The 18,698-nt window shown below is 42.7% G+C and overlaps 1 protein-coding gene and 1 long non-coding RNA gene across 5 annotated transcripts; one reads left to right on the forward strand and one right to left on the reverse strand.

Annotated features, from left to right (window-relative positions):
• Nucleotides 1-510: 510 nt before the first annotated feature.
• On the forward strand, nucleotides 511-17,871 carry LOC144061580 (uncharacterized). Of its 4 annotated transcripts, XR_013296213.1 has the most exons (8): nucleotides 511-956; nucleotides 1,062-1,447; nucleotides 3,706-3,797; nucleotides 9,326-12,284; nucleotides 13,436-13,606; nucleotides 15,030-15,680; nucleotides 17,338-17,452; nucleotides 17,627-17,871. It is a non-coding gene; the product is annotated as an uncharacterized LOC144061580 (long non-coding RNA). The 4 variants fall into 4 exon arrangements; XR_013296214.1 differs by lacking the exon at nucleotides 3,706-3,797; XR_013296212.1 differs by lacking the exons at nucleotides 511-956; nucleotides 1,062-1,447; nucleotides 3,706-3,797 and having other exon boundaries at nucleotides 12,135-12,284; nucleotides 15,030-15,110; nucleotides 15,273-15,680.
• On the reverse strand, nucleotides 11,190-14,732 carry six3a (SIX homeobox 3a). Its single transcript, XM_077582148.1, has 2 exons — nucleotides 13,631-14,732; nucleotides 11,190-12,239 (listed from the first exon to the last, which is right to left on the reverse strand). The coding sequence occupies exons 1-2, from the start codon at nucleotides 14,323-14,325 to the stop codon at nucleotides 12,047-12,049; spliced, it is 888 nt and encodes a 295-aa protein (XP_077438274.1). The 5' UTR covers nucleotides 14,326-14,732; the 3' UTR covers nucleotides 11,190-12,046.
• Nucleotides 17,872-18,698: the final 827 nt, after the last annotated feature.

Raw genomic sequence — 18,698 nt, forward strand, 5'->3', positions numbered from 1 at the left:
GTGTGACACATTACTGGCCCCACTGGGGAAACTCTTCACTTAGCTCCCCATCACAGGGGGCAGAGGTCAAACGTTTATAGCATACAAGCAGCTTCCAAAAAATGGGAAGGACTTCGCACTCACTGCCGATTAATGCTTAATGGACTCATGATTAAGTCATTCTATTGTGCCGTAATTGGAATATTTGAATAACTTTAAAGTACAACATTTTAAGTTTGGTTTTGAATTGTGCTGCATTTTTTTGTGCACTCTGTGATTTTTTTTTTTTTAAAGTTGTTGTGTAATTGTAGAGCCTCTGAAGGGACATAGGGGAAAATAAAAAATAATAATAATAATAATAACTAAATGTTTCTCATGCACACAAGAAACTTAACTATCATCAAGCGATGTAAAAATAAAAATTAAAATTAAAAAAAAACATTATTTGCTCAAAATGGTGGTTACGGAGTATATGCCACAGAGGAGGCGAAACTTTTTACTTCCGGGTTTCACACGTCAGCTTTTGTTTCAGGTTCCGGCTTGCGGTGTGTGGGCCGCGTCCCAGTGCTTGCGCTTCCGCCTTTGTGCCCCTGGCCCTCGGTTGCGCGTTTCGATCGAAGGGTACGAGTGTATAGAGTGTCTGTCTCCGTTGTCCGTAGCATTTCAGAAAGCCGAGACGCCCTGCGCGGTTGGGGGGCGCGGGGGTGAACGCGGCCACAACGGCGCTGATGTGTGAAACCCGGAAGTCGGTGGCATCTACCCCATTGCAGTTTTGTTATGTGTAACGTGGTGTCAAGTAAACTGAATTCAACCCATCTAGAATATATGAAACCCAAATATATGAGTAAATGGTAGCTATTGTAGATGAAATTCAGTTTGTATCCGTTATACAGTTTGTTTTGTGGTGATTTATTTTTAGATTGTTTGTTTTTTTCACCTTGGCGAGGTTCCTCCTTTTTTCTTACTTTTATGTTGAGGTGAGTTACATGTCTTATGCTGCTCTCAGTACACATTTTTGACTGAACAGTATCAGGTGCATGCTATAAAGCAGTGTGTGTGCGTGTCTATGTATTGTGTTACAGTCATAAAGTGGAGCAAGATGGCGGCGGCTGCCGAATGTTAAAGACGAGAAAGGAAAAAGGGTCTCGGTGGTTTCCCAGGTGGTGTCCGAGCTCCACCATCCAATCTGGTCTGATGACTTTCCCAGCGATCGTCACTCGATAGCGTCCATGAAATGAGCCCGACTTGACGATTAATGACACTTTTTTTTTTTTTGCGTGTTTTTCACCGCATTCGTCTGGCTGGAGGCCCGAAGGGCACGTTAAAGCTTGCCGTGTTCAGACTGACGCCCCCACACACCCCCGTTGAAAGTCGACAGTGGAGTGGATTAAATGCGCATGTTGAAGAGAAGTTCGTTTGTGATTGATAATCTTCGAAAATGGGCCAATCCACGGCCAGATTATACAAGGTAAGGCAACAGCCAATCACGGCTCACGTGTTTTGGGTTTGGTCATGTGACGTTGGCACACTGACGCTGTTTTGTTTTTGGATTATTGCAAAATATACAACAATAGCCATTCTTAATAATGACAGAAACAATTGTTGACTGTACATAACAAAAGAAAACAAATCAAACAACATGCCAGGGGGGATACATTTATAAAAAATACCGAAATGTTTACAAGAATTGTAGGTCTTGATAGCCTTTTGGTTACAAGAAAACTGAAAAGAATGGAATCAATGTACTGCTTGATTTCACAATGGAAAGCAATGAAATAAGTTTTCCTATGTATGGATATAAAATGTTGCCTTAAGAATGAGAGATTATTAATATACATATCCTTGGTCTTTAACTTATTTCTTTTAAAGTCATAGAGACCAAACTACATCTTTCCAAAACAGCTCAACATCTCCATCAATCTTTTCAGCAATACATTTACAAAAGTCACTCCAAAAGCTTTGGACAAAATAAATGAGTCAGCGTTTCGATCTCCACTGAACACAAAGTGCATTTCTCATCAATATCTTTCTTGAATCTTTTAACATTTACGGTCTGTTTCTAAAGGGGTCGCATTGTAGAGTGACGTCACTTCGCACTTTTAGTCCATCGGCGAAGTCGGGGTCCTTTTTTTAAATTTATTTTAAGTGCAATTTCCGAGTTCCCGTACACACTTCCTGGTTTGAACTCGGAAGAGTCCGACTTCCGAACATCCTCGAATGCAGCACGAGCACTGCGATGATGTCATTTTATTTTCCAGTCGACAGCAAGTGGCAACATTTCATTTTTCGGTCACAGGTGGGAATAGTGATTCAAAATCACATTTTCTGCATCCAGTAGCTTTAAAATAACAAATTCAATCTGTTTAAAATATTGTCAATAATTGATTATGATTAAACCCTGTCCTTTTTTTTTTTTTGACGTAGCATTTTAAATCTGTGAATACAAAGGGGCGTTCCGTGCACACTTCTTGGTATGAAGTCACAATCGTCCCACTTTCCTCGAATGCAGCACAGGCATTGCTGGAAATGGGTTTTTGTCAGTCGTTGTAATCAACGGGGTCAGTATCAGCGACCGTCTCTCAGTCAATCAATGATGGACGTCCATTTGGCAGATGACTGACGGACGCCCACAAAAAACTTCCACTTCTTTCCTGGGCCTGCGGCCGAGCAACTCGTTTTGTCCCAACCAACACTTAGCAGATATGCTAACTGAGCTTGCACGGCGTTCTCCAAGCCTGAAATCCCCTCTTCTGGTTCCGTCCCAATACTGATGGCTCGGTCACCGCCTCCCGCACGCCGTGCTCTCGTCATTCACCATTCAAGAGTTTTGATGGTCCCTTTAGGAACGCGACGGAGGCTTAGCTTGCTTTCTTTTTAAGCGTTCCACATTGCTCGGCAAAGAGCCAGCCGGCATTCGCCGCCGCTACGCACTGAACGCGTTGCCACGTAAACAATGGCGGCGTACGTCCAAATAACGTTTCTACAAAATGTATTCATATTCAATTGGAAATTATTTTTGAAAAATGAATCTCATAGTTATGTTAGTAACAAGCTGTCCTTACAGTCGGGGTTGCTTTTAAAGAACTATTTCATTTCTGCCCCCCCCCCCCCCATGTCTTCTCAGTGTGTGTTGGGGCAGCCATGCCCACTTTTTTGTATTTTTCTGTAATCCTGCTCACATTTACGATGCCAAATCGAGTGCCAAAACAGCTCCCCTGTTTCTTTTATCAGTTCATTTGTTTCTCAAACGTTTGACATGAATAATGCATGAAGAAAAACAAAACGTGGACTCACAAATTCAGTTTGCTGCTTGAAGGGATTTACTGAGCTTGCGCAACAACACATTTTACCATCCGGGCCTCGTCAGATCCATCGAACCAGCAGCACAGGACGGGAACTTCCCCGTCATTCTTGTCAGGAATTCTAATACTGTACACGTGTCATTGTGCGTGTATTTTTACTTCAGCTAAAAAAAAAAAAGAAAAAAAGTTGTGGTTCAACCTGCTAAACCGTTAAAATCTCGCACTTGCTGAACGTGATTGTGACGTCACATCTTTTGGTTTCATATGCAACCTTTGACCAGGTTGGCAAAGTGTAAATGATCTTCAACTCACTCACTGTGTTGACATTCAGTGTGTTCAATCAACAATGGGATATATTTGTTAGGGGGGGGGACAAAAAGCAACAAGTACAGCAATAACAATAACTTTTTGCTTCTTTTTCAAGTAGGACAGACTTGAAGAGGAAGCGAATTCTGCCGCTCTCGTGGCTCAAGTGAATTTTGCTGCTTGATGGAAGTGGAAACGCGTACCTTGCAGGTACATTCATTGATCTTTTATTTATTTATTTTTTTTTTTTAAATGTGGATTTTTTTGTAAATATTCAAATGTGCAGATATATGCAATCTTTTTTTCTTTCTAAAAATGTTTTCTTTTTCCTGGGGGAGGCGTACCAGAAAATAATTGAGAGGACGCTACACTCATTATACAATTATATATTCTCGATTGCAATATTTTTGTTTTTGAATAGAAATTATTTGAATGGGTGTATATACTGTGTTATAATAATAGAATACAAACAGCTAGGTTCCTGTATTTGAAAATAATACATTGTAGTATAATAATAAATGGAAATTCCATCCATTTGCCACATTTGTACTTGCCCTCATTGGCGCTTTGATTTGTCTGATAATTGACATGATTGCACAAGTTGCATGTTGTTGGTCACGCTCTCGTGCAGGTTTGAATTTCTGCAGGTCCTCCTCCATGTTGCCTTGCTGCATGATTGGCTTCTCGGCTTTTGCACTTGACATCTTCTGGGCTCGATCCAAAAGCAATTGTGAGGCTTATAGTGACAAATGCAACAAACGTGCCACTGGCTGTAATTGTATTGCAAAACAATGAGAGGCTGCATTGACCATAGTCACAAAATAAATAATAATAATAATAATAAAAATGGGGGATGTGTGTCAGTGACATTCAAGATTCTTTATACACCATTTGTGCTTTGTTACACACTTGAACACACAAGAGTGCGCGTTGCGGTGAACTGCATTTCGAAACTTAATTTGAATGTTGTATCTGTAGTGCCCTCTGGTGTCGAAGTTGATCACTACATATGAGGCCACTTTATTAGGGACACAATACACTGTTCCTTAGGGGAGTTAATTCCTTTAAAAAGTAATATTGTGGTGACTTTGCGGTGGCTACCATCCATCCATCCGATGTTATTGAATTTAATATGAGAATGCCGTTCTCACTAGATGGCAGTAAAAAGTAAAGGTTACATCATTTAGACAGCTCTGTACAGTGTGTTTGTGTGTAGGTAAGATAACGTCTTCATGTGTGTTGGTCTGTATGTGTACACACACACACACCTGACATTTAAATGAATAAATGTGAGGAGGTGACGTGTTAATCCCCGCATCCAAACGCACACACAAGATCTCGTGCGGGTTTTAAAGGCCATCAGGCATGTTGGACAGCCGCATTACAAGTGACAAATCAAAAGCCTCCATTTTTTGTCGCAGCCGGATTGCGGTGAAGCAACTATTGTACTATTTCATGCGTGTAAATTGGATGTAGCGTTCAATTTGGTACAGTTTTAGGGCCTTTTTCTCTCAGACATTGTGTATATATGTATATATATATATATATATATATATATATATATATATATATATATATATACACATTTAAATGTTTACAAAAAAATCCACAGCTTAAAATAAAAAAGATCAACAAATTTACCTGCATGGTACACGTTTCCCCTTCCAGCAGGTGGCAGCAGTGTATAAGAGATCAACCAGGGCCATGTTGCAAAAAGCTCTTTTTCCCACGGTTTTAAACATATTTTTGAATAATGATGGAACGTTGCTATATTCTAATGCTAATTGCTGCACAACGGAAACAATTTTTTCCTGATAAAAGAAGAGACTCAAATCTTTCTTTTGGTAGCGTCCATGTTTTTTATAGCAATAGAACACGATATTGTGTGGGCCTTGTCAAATCCGTCAAAATCCAGTAAAGCAGCCGGGAGCGAAGGGGGTTGCTTCAGTGAAAATGGCTGCGTGTGAAGGAGTTAGAAAGCTAGTTTTATAATTATAATAAAGCATTTAGTGCTCTCGGTGGCCTCCGGCCAATGAGATTGTCTAAAAATGACCCACATGGTGTTTTGCTCACAAATGCAAGTCAACCGAAAGCAAATTTGGGACGAGCGAGTGGCGGCAGAGCGAGGAGATGTTCTCACTCACGTCCTCGTTTCCCGTCTAATGGCCCAGTCAGCTGGCAGTAGCCGGCGGCCATTTTTTTACTGTCCATTTACAGTAAAACCTTCTTCACTGTGTCCCTCGTCACCACAACGGGGAGGGAAGGGGGGGGGGGGGTTAAACTCGAAAAGGACCAGCGGAGGCCATTATGCCCTCAGCATCATATAAACGCACACACGCGAGTCAGTCAGTCATTCATTGGATGCTTGCTCGGTCTCAGGGTATCAGTGTTGCGCGCTGAAGCCGGGATCCGGGTTCCATTACACGAGTGCAATCTGTGATCTTGCACTAAATGGAGAAGCTGCTGCAGTGTTGCGACAGCGTTTGACTTTTATGTCATTAAACTTTCATGTGTGTGTGTGTGTGTGTGTGTGTGTGTGACTTGTGTCCTGGCTGCAAACATGACTGCAGTGTTGACATCCACTTTGACGTTAACAACTGAAATGCAAAATACTTTTTTTCCAGGGCTGGCGCTACATGGGGGCTGGGGGGGGGGGGGCTATCAACCCGTCAAAAATCTGTGTGACCCCAGTTACAACCCTCCAGAATTTTTTTTTTATATTTTAAAATATATTTATAAATGATTTTCTTCCCTTTAGTCTCAGGGAGAGAGAAACAATCTTTGCCTGCCACCTCCCCTCAATTGTGTGTGTTTTATTTCTTTATTTTATTTTGAACTTGGTTTTGAACAAACTCATTCAAATGTATTTCAAAATGAGCAGATTATTTGTTTTAATGCTTTGTTCTTTTTTTCCACAAGTTTGTTCTTGTGACACTTTAATAATTTGATATGAATGCATTTATATTTAATACTTTCAAAACAAAAATGGTCTCTAGAGTGCACTGTTTTAATGACAATGCAAAAGGTGGACCTAAAAAAATAAATACTTTTTCCTTATCTTCCTTAAATCTCTATTTCATTTAGCATAATTTAGTCAATTTTTAAACAAACATTTGTTTTCTATTTTTCAATCTGTGACCTACCTGCACTGCACCGAGATGTTTTTTTTTGCTAGACAGAGGATATAAAAAGTCTACACACCCCTGTCCAAATGACAGTTTTTTTTATATATATATATACAGTATATATATATTTAAAAAAAAAATCATGTAATTTGTTTAATTCTTTTTTTAGAGCAGAAATTAACAACAACTGAGGGATAGTTTAGAATTAGGTATGATGAATAGAGAGACACATCATAAATTCTGCCTTTGCAGTATTACTTTAACAATATGCATTATGGATGTGTAGTTTGTGTTGCTGTACATCTGCAACACGTCAAACTGAGACTTGTTACCAATATTTTTGCTTTGCTTACTAGATAGACAATTTGTTGGTCAATAAACCGAGAGGACCAATAAATATGACAAATAAATCATTTGGATTATGTTTTTCATTTCATTTTAATTTTGCAAAATGTGAGTACAAAGTCAGTCCAATGGGAAACGTTCAAGATATGTCCACTAGATGGCAGTCAAGGAACACGTTTGGCTCCACTTTGGGTAAGAAGGCCCTTGTGCGCTTTCACACGCGCGCGCGCGTGTGTGAGTGTAAAGTGGGAGTGGCCGCTGCCCTAATCCATGCTCGTAAATGGGGGACGAATTGATAAGGGCAAGCGAGCATCGGTCAATGGCTGACCTTTTGTTTGGGCTTAGTGCACTAAAAGTCGGCGTGAGAGCAGAAGAAGCTTTCGGGCCGGCTCGAAATGAATCAAATCTCTGCTATTGATGCCATAAATGTGCTCTGGATGGAATGGAACATCGTGCAATGTGTATTCCACAGATTAGCCTCATCATAAATATCCTTTTTGCTCCAAACAGGACATATATGACGAGTATATTATTATGATTTTTTTGTTGGAAAATGACGTCATTGGGTTCATTCTGTATAGCATGAAGTGTGCACTTGCCCTTCAAAGGTTGTTTTGTCATTTTCGGTTGAAGAAAAGCAGCAAAATTGAGGATTTAAATATATATTCAGCATATATGCAAATGTTTTACAGACTGTTTGCCCCAATTGCTTTGCTATGTTTTAATAGGATTGCAATTTATTTGTTATTGCACGAGATTTAATTTCATGAATTTGCTATATAAATGACATTGTGTTACTTTTGAATCATCTTTATTTGAAACAAGTGTATTATTTAATATGATTACAAATGAATTATGTTTTTAAGTTATGTGTGTCCAAAAACGAATATAGTTCCATTTAATGGAACAATTATCCTATTATTATTTAAATTCACTGTTGTGGTTAAAACATGTTTAACCGACTTGACCTAATTAAATTGGTTGTACTTTTTCTAAAATTTTGACAAATTGGCTACTTCACCTATTTTATGAATGTTCTTATTTCCAGTGCGACTCGGACGACTTTAGGTAAAGCCTTAAAAAAAAAAAAAAAAAAAAAAATCTGCAATATGGTTTGATGCTAAGCTAATTAGCATGCGTCCTTATTTCTGCTGTAAACACACACACACAAGCTGACAAACAGCAAAACACTAGCAGATGGCGGCGGCACCAAAACACACTAAACATGTTGGGCCGTCCAATGCTAAACATATGCTTGTGTCATAGGGTTGCGCGCGCACGCACGCGCATGTGTAGGCTAAGAAGGCCTGAGAACTTTGGGGAGAAAACGCAGGTGCTCGCTCGGGCTGTCTTTCTAAGCTGCTCAGCGCTCTGTCTGGTCGGTGTGCACCGGGCGAGAGATCACAGCTTGCACCCACTGGCCTCCCACAACAACCCCCCCCCATATGTGGACGCAAAGACTGGGCGCGTGCACGCGAGATGGCTCGCGCTCGCTCGCTCGAGTAAACTGCTGCTGCTGCTGCTGCTGGGACGCTTTCATTTTACGCTTGTTTTCAAAAGATCAGCCTCGTGTGCAATGAGCGCGGCCACGAAGTACTTCCGGGGCAATCTGGGAGTCAACAGCAACCAGTGAATAGGAGGGCATCTTCAAACAGTTGGGTGGAGGGTGTGTGCGCGTGTGAAGGGGGCGGGGGGGGGGGGGGGGGGTCGTGATAGGTGGACAACTAGCAGCAGGTGCATGGTGCGTGTCATTTGAATTGATTTACCTTCTCCTAATTTCTCATTTCTATGTCATGATTGTGAAACAGCCACAAGAGGGCGGCCGATGTCGCCAGTACTTGTACTAACTCTAACTCATAAGGTGTACAGTATATATATATAAAATTGTATTATCATTACTAATTTAACATTCGATTCTTTGTGTCTCATTTGCAAACGCTTTTCATAGACAGAAGCAACAAATGTTCCTTTTCCGCAAGACAACCAAAATATTAGAAACAGTTGTCAGCATGAAGAGATGTAAATTAGTCATCGTATATGATCTAATTCCTAAATGCCTTCCATTACATGGTTGGGTTGTTCAGGTGTGCCTTATGCTGTGCCAAGTGAGCGTTTAAGGCCATGTCCATTTCCAGGTTTGGGGTGAGATGCATTTTACGCTCATGTCACATAAAAAATAATAAATATATATATATATATATGTATTTAAATGCATGCTAGCGATTGAGTAGCAAGGAACAGTTTGGTTTGTTTTCGTTTTGTTTGCAGTTCTGACGAGCTGCTGCATGAATAAACCCCAATGAGCAACTTGTGTGCAGTTAAGCGGCGGAACGCGAGAAGAAGAAGAAAAGAAAAGAAAAAAAAGAAAAACAGGGCAGGCAAGTATTTCTCACCGACAGACTCATAATCACCTCCACGATTAGTTGTGCAAGGTAATGCATAAACACGCCGATTGTAAACGCTCGCACAAAAGTGTGTGTTGTTGTGTGTCAGCTCAAAGTGGAATTCAAGAAGAAAAAAAAAAAAGGTGTGCTTGGGCGCCGTGTGATCGTCTCACATTCTTGTCGTTGACTCTCGTGTAAGTATCACACACACAGATTACTCCTCGCTAAGTTCTTTTGTGCGCTGATCCATATTTGACTTGACACATCACGAACACGACCCCCACCCCCTCCACACACACACACACACACACACACACATAGTGCATGACCCCATGCAGATGCGCGTCCTCGTATGTTTCGCACTGACACGCCCAAAACCCAACTTGGACTGCAGGATGACACATTTTTAGATATATTTTTTTTTAAGATGCATTTTTTTGGGCTTGCAATATTTTTGAAAGATCTGCACAGAATATGCACATTTAAAAAAAAAAAGATCACCATTCTTAGGTTGATGAACTGGTGAGAGGATGTAATAATCATCCTCAAAGTTGTACGAACTAAATGTGTGTGATATAGCAGAAGGCTGCTTTTGTCTTTTCTATTCCAATCTTAATAACACTAGGAAGGCAAAAAATTAAATATATATTTTTTTAATAATAATGGTTTATTTTAAAATCACATTATTAAAACTATTTTTCGATTTATGTGCATGGGCGACTTTTTGGCTTACACAAAACAAAAACAAATACAGTACAAACACGCTACAAATATTCTTGAATAAAATATAACTCTTTAGAATTAAGTAGTTACAAAAAAAAAAACTTTTTTTTTTTTTTTTTTGCTCAAAATGGGGCCTTTTTATTTGCCCAAGAAGCCTTTCCGCATTAAAATGTGCCTTCTCGCTTTAGGAAAAAATAAAAAGATATTAGGTAGGTAATTATTATTTTTTTTAATCTTAATATTAATATGAGTGGTGATGGGACCAAATACGTTTTTTTCCTCCCACTTCTTTTCAGGCGAGGTTTTAATTAAGTAGGCTATTGATTGGAAAAATATGTTTTGGTTGTCCTGTTTATGTTGACCGCATGCCTGAAATAAAAGAAAAATTATATATATTTTTTTAACACACTGATCCCGATTTGTTTCTTAGTGTTTTTGAACCAAAAAAACAACAACAACTCCCAAACCAGGACACGTCAAGCCGTTCAAACCACACTTGCATCTTATCACCTCAACTCCCCCAAATCCTGCAAGTGTCCAGTCGCAAATGCTCATCGTTTGCAGATTTAGCTGCAAAAAAAAAAAAAAAAGAGAGACTTGCAGGGGAGAATTCCCCCCTCTTTTATTTTTTTTTTCCAGTGAGGGGCTGGCGGCGGGGGGGTTCTTGTCGTTCCGGGAAGAAAAGCTCTTTTGAGAGGCCCACAATAGCAGATTGGACCAGGGGAGGAGTCCCATCGCGATTAGAACATTTAATGGCGCGTTTACTTAATTTCTGCATTCACCACCAACCGTAAACAAAAGGTAAAAATGGCACTCAGCGCTTTTTTTTCCTTTTTTTTGGTCACTAGTTTACATTGAAGGCGCGTTGTACCGATTCGATTGACAAATGTTCGCCCCCGAATGGTTTAAGGTCCAAGAGGAAAATGTTGAGTTGAGTTGTGTAACCTCTGCAAGCACGAAGCCAACACAGACGAACCCCAAAGCAACAAACAATCAGACAATAATCAACCAACTCTAACGCCAAAAGCTTTCAATTAAATATTATATTTGATTATTTAAAAAAAGCAACAACATAAGATCCTATGATATTCACATATAAAAACATGTCTGAAGGTGAGGAAGAGGAGGAGGATGAAGAAGGTCCACATTGTGATATGCGCAAAATGTCACATACAGAACAAACTTGAGCACGCGTCAGTGTTTTCAGTTGGGAGGAAATATTTGATGGAGGAACAGCAAGTGGAGAAAAGTGAGGGGGGGGGGGGGGATAATTATGTACAAGCATATTTCTACAACTATTTTACATAGCGGGAGAAGGATGGCATTGTTATTTCTTCTTTTTCTTCTTCTTCAGGCTATACATCCTCCCATATAAAAAAAAAAACATTTTGAAAATAAAAATCTGATACATTGTTTTGACCTCACACAGGCAGTGACATGAATATTCTTCTTCTCTTTTTGGGAACAAAAACAAACAAAAAAAAGGTGCTTACGACTTGAAATGATTGTCTGATGAACAAAAAAAAAAATGCGTGACGTCATCACAAAAATAAATGGTCCAAATGTTTTTTTATTCCCTCTGCTCGATGCTCCTCTGGATGCAAAAAAAGAAAATTAAACAATTTAAAAAAAAGGAATATTCATGCAAGTCTATTGTTGTGATGAAGAGGAGGAGGAGGAAGGGCGTATATGGGTCCTCTTATTTTCTTTTTTCAAAGCGCTCTTAATTTAAAAAAACAAAAACACGTGCTTTATCTCTTTTTAGGTCATATTTATATCAATCGGTCCTCTTGATCTCCTCCGTCCGAGTGTCTTTCGTTCTCTCTTTTTTTTTTTTTTTGCTCTCAGGTCCGTTTTCCCGGTTTGTTTGTTCGTTTGCGTATCATACGTCGCACTCGGAGTCGCTGGAGGTGACGGACAGGATGGAAGTGGCGGCGTCCGCACGTTCCGTCATGCTGGACACGCTGGTGGTCGGACTGGCCGCCGTCGACGGCGACTCGGCCGAGCTGTGAGGGGTCAGGCCCGCCTCCGACAGCGACCTCATGCCGGCCGCCCCCATCGCTTGGTGCTGGAGCCTGCAGAAGAAAGACCACCAGGAAAAAAGAAGGGGAAAAAAGAGCGTGAGTTTCAGCAGAAACGCCAATTACTTTTTTTTTTGTGAAAAGCACCCCCCCCCCTCCTCTTTTGCAAAATAAGGCCGCATAGCTTTTTCTTCACACCCCCCCGCAGGTGGCCCCCCATGCAAGCAGCCGAGCATGTCTGGCACCGATTCACAAAACGCCGCGAACGTTGCAGCAAAAGTGGCGAGATTTACAAATGGCGTCGCGTGCACGTCGTCTTGTTTGTCCCGCGTGACGTGACGTGGACGTTGTTTGCTTGCAATCATCCTAAATGTTCCACTCATGATAATAACCGCGGCGTGGAATTGTACGTGCAAGCTGATCTGGCCGTGGCTCGATGTTGTTGTTGTTTTTTTTTTTTTATAAATAAATGACGAGTGCAGTGATAGCACACTTAATGTTATGAATATCTGCAAATGCTCTGAAATGTGAAATGATATTTGCTATTATCCCTGCACGGGATAATCTTCCTTCAGAACGACATTAAAAGGCTGCAAAAATGTGAAGCTGTAATAATGATTATATATATAAACGATTCTAAAATAGTTTCAGATATACTGAAGCCTTCTGCATATGAATCCATTTTTTTTTTAACCTCTTTCGAAATATTTTTTTTTATTTATCTTCTTGTTTTATTGTTGTCTATTTGCAGCTCTTGCGTTTGTGGTTGACTGCTTTTGTTTTGAAAAGTGCTTTAGAAATAAAGTTGGATTACATTTCAAGGCAAGTAAATAAGAAGACGCCGTTTAGGCTACAACTATTAAAAACGTTGGGCTAAAAACAACGCAATTTTGTTAAATTAAAAAAAAAAAAAACTACTTGGGTCAGTTTGATCCAAGTTTGAGTTGCTTTGTACCAAAAACGGTGTTGTTTTGATACAAGCCAAGCCAAATTGCAGGTTGGTTTTGTACACAATAACTGCAGAAAGTTGGTGAAATTGACACAATTAGCATGTGGGTTGTTTTTGACCCAGCAGTTTTAAGAGTTATGCAATATTTCAATGTAACAAAAGTAATTTCATGTTTGATCAGCAATATAGCAATAATCACGTTTGAATTGCAAAGGTGGTTCAAAAATAATTGTATTTAATAACAAAATAATATTGCTTCTGTTTATTTTTTTTAATTGTTGTTGTTGTTGTTTTTTTAAAGCGAAAAGAAATATCAACACAGTTCCGTGTTGAAAACGTTTGTGGGCCATCAAACGGGATGACGGACGTCAGGCAAAAAGTCGCCCGCCTCAAGCCGCCCTCGCACCCGTGCAGCCCGGGCCGGCCGTCCCGCGCTCCTCGACGCGCTCCTCGACGCGCTTCGGCTAGTCGGGTAAGGAAAGCCGCATGCACCAACCTGTTTTTGGCCGCCGCCGCTCTGTCTCGCTGCCTCCGGTTCTTGAACCAGTTGCCGACCTGCGTGGGGGTGAGTCCGGTGGCTTGCGCCAGTTCCCTTTTCTTGCTGGGGTTGGGGTAGGGGTCCTGCAGGTACCACTCCCGCAGCAGGCTCCGCGTGCGCTCCTTGAAACAGTGCGTCTTCTGCTCGCCGTCCCAGATGGTCCGAGGCAGCGGGAACTTCTTCCGCACGCGGTACTTGTCCACGGGACCGAGCGGGCGTCCGCGCAGCTTCTCGGCCTCCTGGTAGTGCGCCTCCAGCCACATGGCCTGCAGCTTGCCGTGCGAGTCCTTGGTGAACTTGTGGTTCTCCAGGATGTGGTAGAGGTCCCGGAAGTTGCCCGTGTGGAAGGCGACCACCGCGCGCGCGCGCAGGATGGACTCGTGCTTGTTGATGGCCTCGCAGGCTCCGGGCGCCACCGGCAGCGACCACAGGAAGCGGCCCAGCCGCTCGATGTCGCCCGTCTCCTCCAGCGTCTCGCAGACGCTCGCCACCTGCTCGGGGGAGAAGTTGAGCGTGGGTAGCTGGAACATGGAAAGGTCTTCCGGCGAGCGGGCGGCGGCGGGCGCGCTGTTGGCCAGCAGCAGCGGCCGATCGGCGAAGTTGGGCAGGAAGAAATGGGAGGGATAAAGCTCTAAGGGCGATCGGAACACCATGGAAATGACCTGAGAGAGAAAGCCAAATTACGGAGAAAAAGGAGAGGGGGCGACGAGCCCGCGCGCGCGCTCGCTCCGTCGCTCCGTCGCTCCGTCGCTCGGTCGGCGGAAACGCGAGCCGCAGCCGGCAGCGGCCGAGTTGGGGGAGACCAAGAAAAAAAAAAAGAAAAAGAAGCGGATCGAATGATTCAATGGCTATCGCCTAATGACACCAGCCTCATAATATCTCCCCCCTAAATCCGCCGTTGAGTGTAGCATTGAAACATTTTGTTTCCCTTTTCTATTGGTCTTCTTGGTGTCGCCGCGCCGTTGCCATGGCAGCGCTGCCAATCACTGTCAAGCGTGCCAATCATTAGCCAGTACGTAGCGCGAGGCTTTCACCACCAGTGCCGCGCGCGCGGGGGGTTATCAGAGTCTTCCATCGCCACGGCAACCCCACCCACCCCAAGCCTCCCCCCTCCCCTTCCCCCTCCCTCCCTTTTATACAGACCAGCCTCCGTCGCAGCCTATCTGCTGCACGGAATGAGCAATTAGAGGCTGGAATATTATTACCCCCCCCCCCCTCCCCTGAAATAAATAAATGGGAGGACTTGCAGCAGAAGAGGTTTTACGTGGGGCAACTCGTGGACCACTTCTTTTTTCTTTTTTTTTTTTTCAAGTCTTAATTTGTTGTGTGTGTTTTTTTTCTTCTTTTGTTACGGTAGGTTCCGGAACTGCTGGTGCCGGCTGCGATGTGACGCCGCCTCCCCCTTCCTCTCGTCCCCGGCCGGCCTGGACGCTCACGGGTCGGTCCCGCCTCCTTCACTTCGCTCCTCCCCAGAATCATCATCAGCAACCCTCCAAATCCAAAGCGAGCAAGAAACCTCCCTGCTCATGTGTGACTTTTGATGCCAACACTTGTTCGCCCCCCCCCCCCCCTTTTTTTTCTCTCCTTCTTGTTCTTGCAGCTAAGGACGCGATCCATGTCCACGTCCGCGGTCACAGGACTCGGCTTAGCCCGGGAGCCGCGGCCAGCCGGTGTGATTTCATGTTTGGGGCTCATATTTGGACAAGGGTGTTAAAATCGCAACGATGGAGGCATAGTGACGCGCATTGTGACCCCCCCCCCTCTTTCCCCCCCTCCCGCGCACGATTGGCGACGCCTAATCCGACCTGCAGAAAGCCGACATCATGATCCTAAGCCGCCTTTGCTGCAAATCGTTGTGGAATTCAAAACTTTTGCTTCTCTCTTTAGATTCTCCCGCGCTGACCGGCGAATTCCCGCCACCCCGGCGCGCGTAAAAGCGCAATTGCGCGCAAGCACTTTGACGCGCAAGAGTTGAGGACGTCCAAGATGCGCAGTGAGGACATTTTGGGTGAGTTCCTCGACGTCGGGGCAGGAAGTAATTCCAAGTGTTTTGGAAGGAGATTGGAATGGGAGGGGGCGGGGGGTTGTTGGGGGGGGGGGGGGGTGATGCTCCGTGGAGTGGAAGTAAACGGCTGGTATTTTCACGCTGGGGTTGAACTCTGCAAGCTTTTAATGCGCCTCAACCAAATGAAGTTGCACTCTAAAAACAGTTGAGACAAAAATAACCCAATTTGGGTCATAAATGGACCAGTCCACAAATTGACACAACTTTCCGGGTTGTTTTGTAACAAGCAACCCCCCAAAACGGGGTCGTTTTGTGCAAAACAAACCCTAAAACACCAAATGTTTGCGGGTTTTGTGCTAAACAACCCATCAGAAGTTTGGGTAATTGAGCCAAATAATGCAGGATCAGTCCATTTTTGACCCAGTTGGGTTATTTTCTATCCAATTGTAAAAAAAAAAAAAAAAGTGAAAAAATAATCCAATTTGGGTCCACGACTTCCAATCAATGTGTCCCATTTTGTACAAAATGACTTTTTTTTTTTTTGTAGAAGCAATTTGCGTTTGGGCTGTCTCATTAAATTGCTTTTTTTTTTCTTTTTTGTATTGTTTTAGGAAACACAGAAAGTTGTATCAAATTGAGAGCAGAGAATATGTCAATATTTGACAAAAAATTTTGTCCAACTTCTTTTTCTTTTTTTTATTGGGTGTATTTGTTCAAAAATTTCTACCAGTTTTTTTCTTCCCCACGAAACGACTTTTTTTTTTTGTATAAAATGACCCATTTTGGCGGGTGTTATTTCATTATTTTATTTTATTTTGCTTGTGTGGGGTTGTTATGTTTTGTGCAAGGCAACTCAGAGGTTTGGGTGAAATTGACCCAAGAAGTGGATCGGTCCATTTCTGACCCAAATTGTGTTTTGTTTTTTTCGCCCCTAATTGTTTTTGTGTTGTTCGAGTCCAAGTGAGGACTTAATGCAAAGAAAGCCTCCTTCCTACCTGACCGGCTCTCCTGGCGCACCAATTTACGAGTGCAGCATTCAGCGTAAAGCTGCAGGTGTTATCTTGCATTCAGTGTTTTATTTTTATTTTTTTCCACGGGGTGGAGGGGGGATGGGGGGGGGTCCTAATGTTGTCGGAAATCGCTGCTAGAGTGGACAAGAGGTGAAATGTAAAACCTGAATGGAGAAGGGGAGGGGGGGGGGGGGGGGGGCTCAGTGCTAATTCACATTCTTCTACGCGCCTTTTGTTTACGTTAAGCATGTAATTAACACCCCCCCAACCCCCCCTCCAAACAAGTTTATTCACCTGCCGCTAATTGTGTGTTTATCCATGGGCTTGCTCAATGTTCCGAGCAGCGGGGGGTGCAGATTGGGAGGGGTGAGGGGGTGAGGGGGGTGACTTATTAGTCTTTAAATCCTCACGCGCACGCGCACTGCATTTGTGTGGCGTGGAACACAAACACATAACATTGGTCGTGTTTGTTATTTAAACGCACAAGACCTGACAATATTGAGACCTTACAAAATTGCTCGCTTATGACATCACCAGAGGGGGGGGGGGGGGTTGAGAGATTGAGAGAGAGAGAGAGAGAGAGAGAGAGTGTTAACAGGAAGAATAAAGAACGTGGCAAGTAGTTGTGCCCTCTCTGTGTGTGCGTGTAGATGTGATCGCGCACGCGCGTCCTGCCTGCCGCGCACGCGCACAGAGGAGCGAGGGGTCTGCCTGCACGTCTGCAAGGTGCAGCACATGAGCGGCAAGCGGCAGCAAGCAGACGCGGTAAGAAATTTCTCTACAATTTGGGGTTGGGGGGGGGTGGGGGGGGGGGGCAGCACGCGTGTGTGTGTGAGTGGTCAAAGTTTGAATTTAAATGACACATTTTGTTACCATGTAATTTTGAATTATTATTTATTTGCTTAATTGAGTTTTTTAATGTTTGGTTTTCTGTTCCAGCGTTGCGCGGAGAGCAAGTGGAAATCCAACTGGCGTCGCCACGTGAGTATCCCCTCAAAAGGCAACTTTTAGGATCAAATCATAAATGGATGCAAATGCAATTGATTTCATTCTGGAAACTTTATCACGGTGACTAATTAACACATGTCGTTTGTTCATTTTGCACCTTGCAAATAAACTGTGAGTGGCGGTTTTTGGGAAGTGAGAGATAATATTTTTCAATAAAAGTTCACCTTTTTAAATTCTGCAACGTTCAAGATTCTTTATTTCTCTTTTCGGTCTTGCAAATGTCAAAGTCAACTTTGAGTGTGCCGTTTTAAAATTCACGTTTTGCTATTGCATGTGACGAAATATTTCTTTTTTACACTTTGTTATATTATCTTTTTGGAGGCACACTGCAATGATACTATTGACCATATTACTATTAATTCTTCTTCTTATTAATATTGTTAATTGTATATGTTGCATGCATTAATACTAATGGATGTGTTTGCTATTTTAAATTCTCCAACGATTAATTGACATTTTAGGCATTTATGTGCCTATAAGTCAAAAAAAAAAAAAAAAAAAAAAATCAAACTGATGAACCGACAATTGAGGCAAACCTGCATAACATTCAGTTTCAATGCGTTCAATAATCGCGAGACTTGTCAAATGAATGAAAAAAAAAAAGTAGCTACAATTTCACGGAGTGTCAGCAGATCTGGCCACAAAAGTTTCTAACATTTCTCTGCCTCTTTTCTTCCTGTAGCCAACTAAAGCCCCCCTCCCCCCAATCCCCCCCCCCCCCCCTCCGACCCCCTCCCCAACGTCTTCTTCTGTCTCGTTTGCATTGTGCGCTCTCATTAGGGGAACTTCCTGGCAGAGCTGCGCGCTTGTATCGGAGCTGTCCAATCAGTGCGTTTACACGGCTTGTTAGCGACAGTTAATGAGGGACACCCCCAACTTGCAACACGACACCCCCCACCACTAAGCCCTATCCCTATATATGTATATATATATAAATATATATATATTTCCAGCATGGGAGGGTGTGTGTGTTGCTTGTCAGGGTGCGTCACCGGCGTGATGG

The sequence above is a fragment of the Vanacampus margaritifer genome, chromosome 12, assembly GCF_051991255.1.
Source record: "Vanacampus margaritifer isolate UIUO_Vmar chromosome 12, RoL_Vmar_1.0, whole genome shotgun sequence".
Classification (NCBI taxonomy): Eukaryota; Metazoa; Chordata; class Actinopteri; order Syngnathiformes; family Syngnathidae; genus Vanacampus; species Vanacampus margaritifer.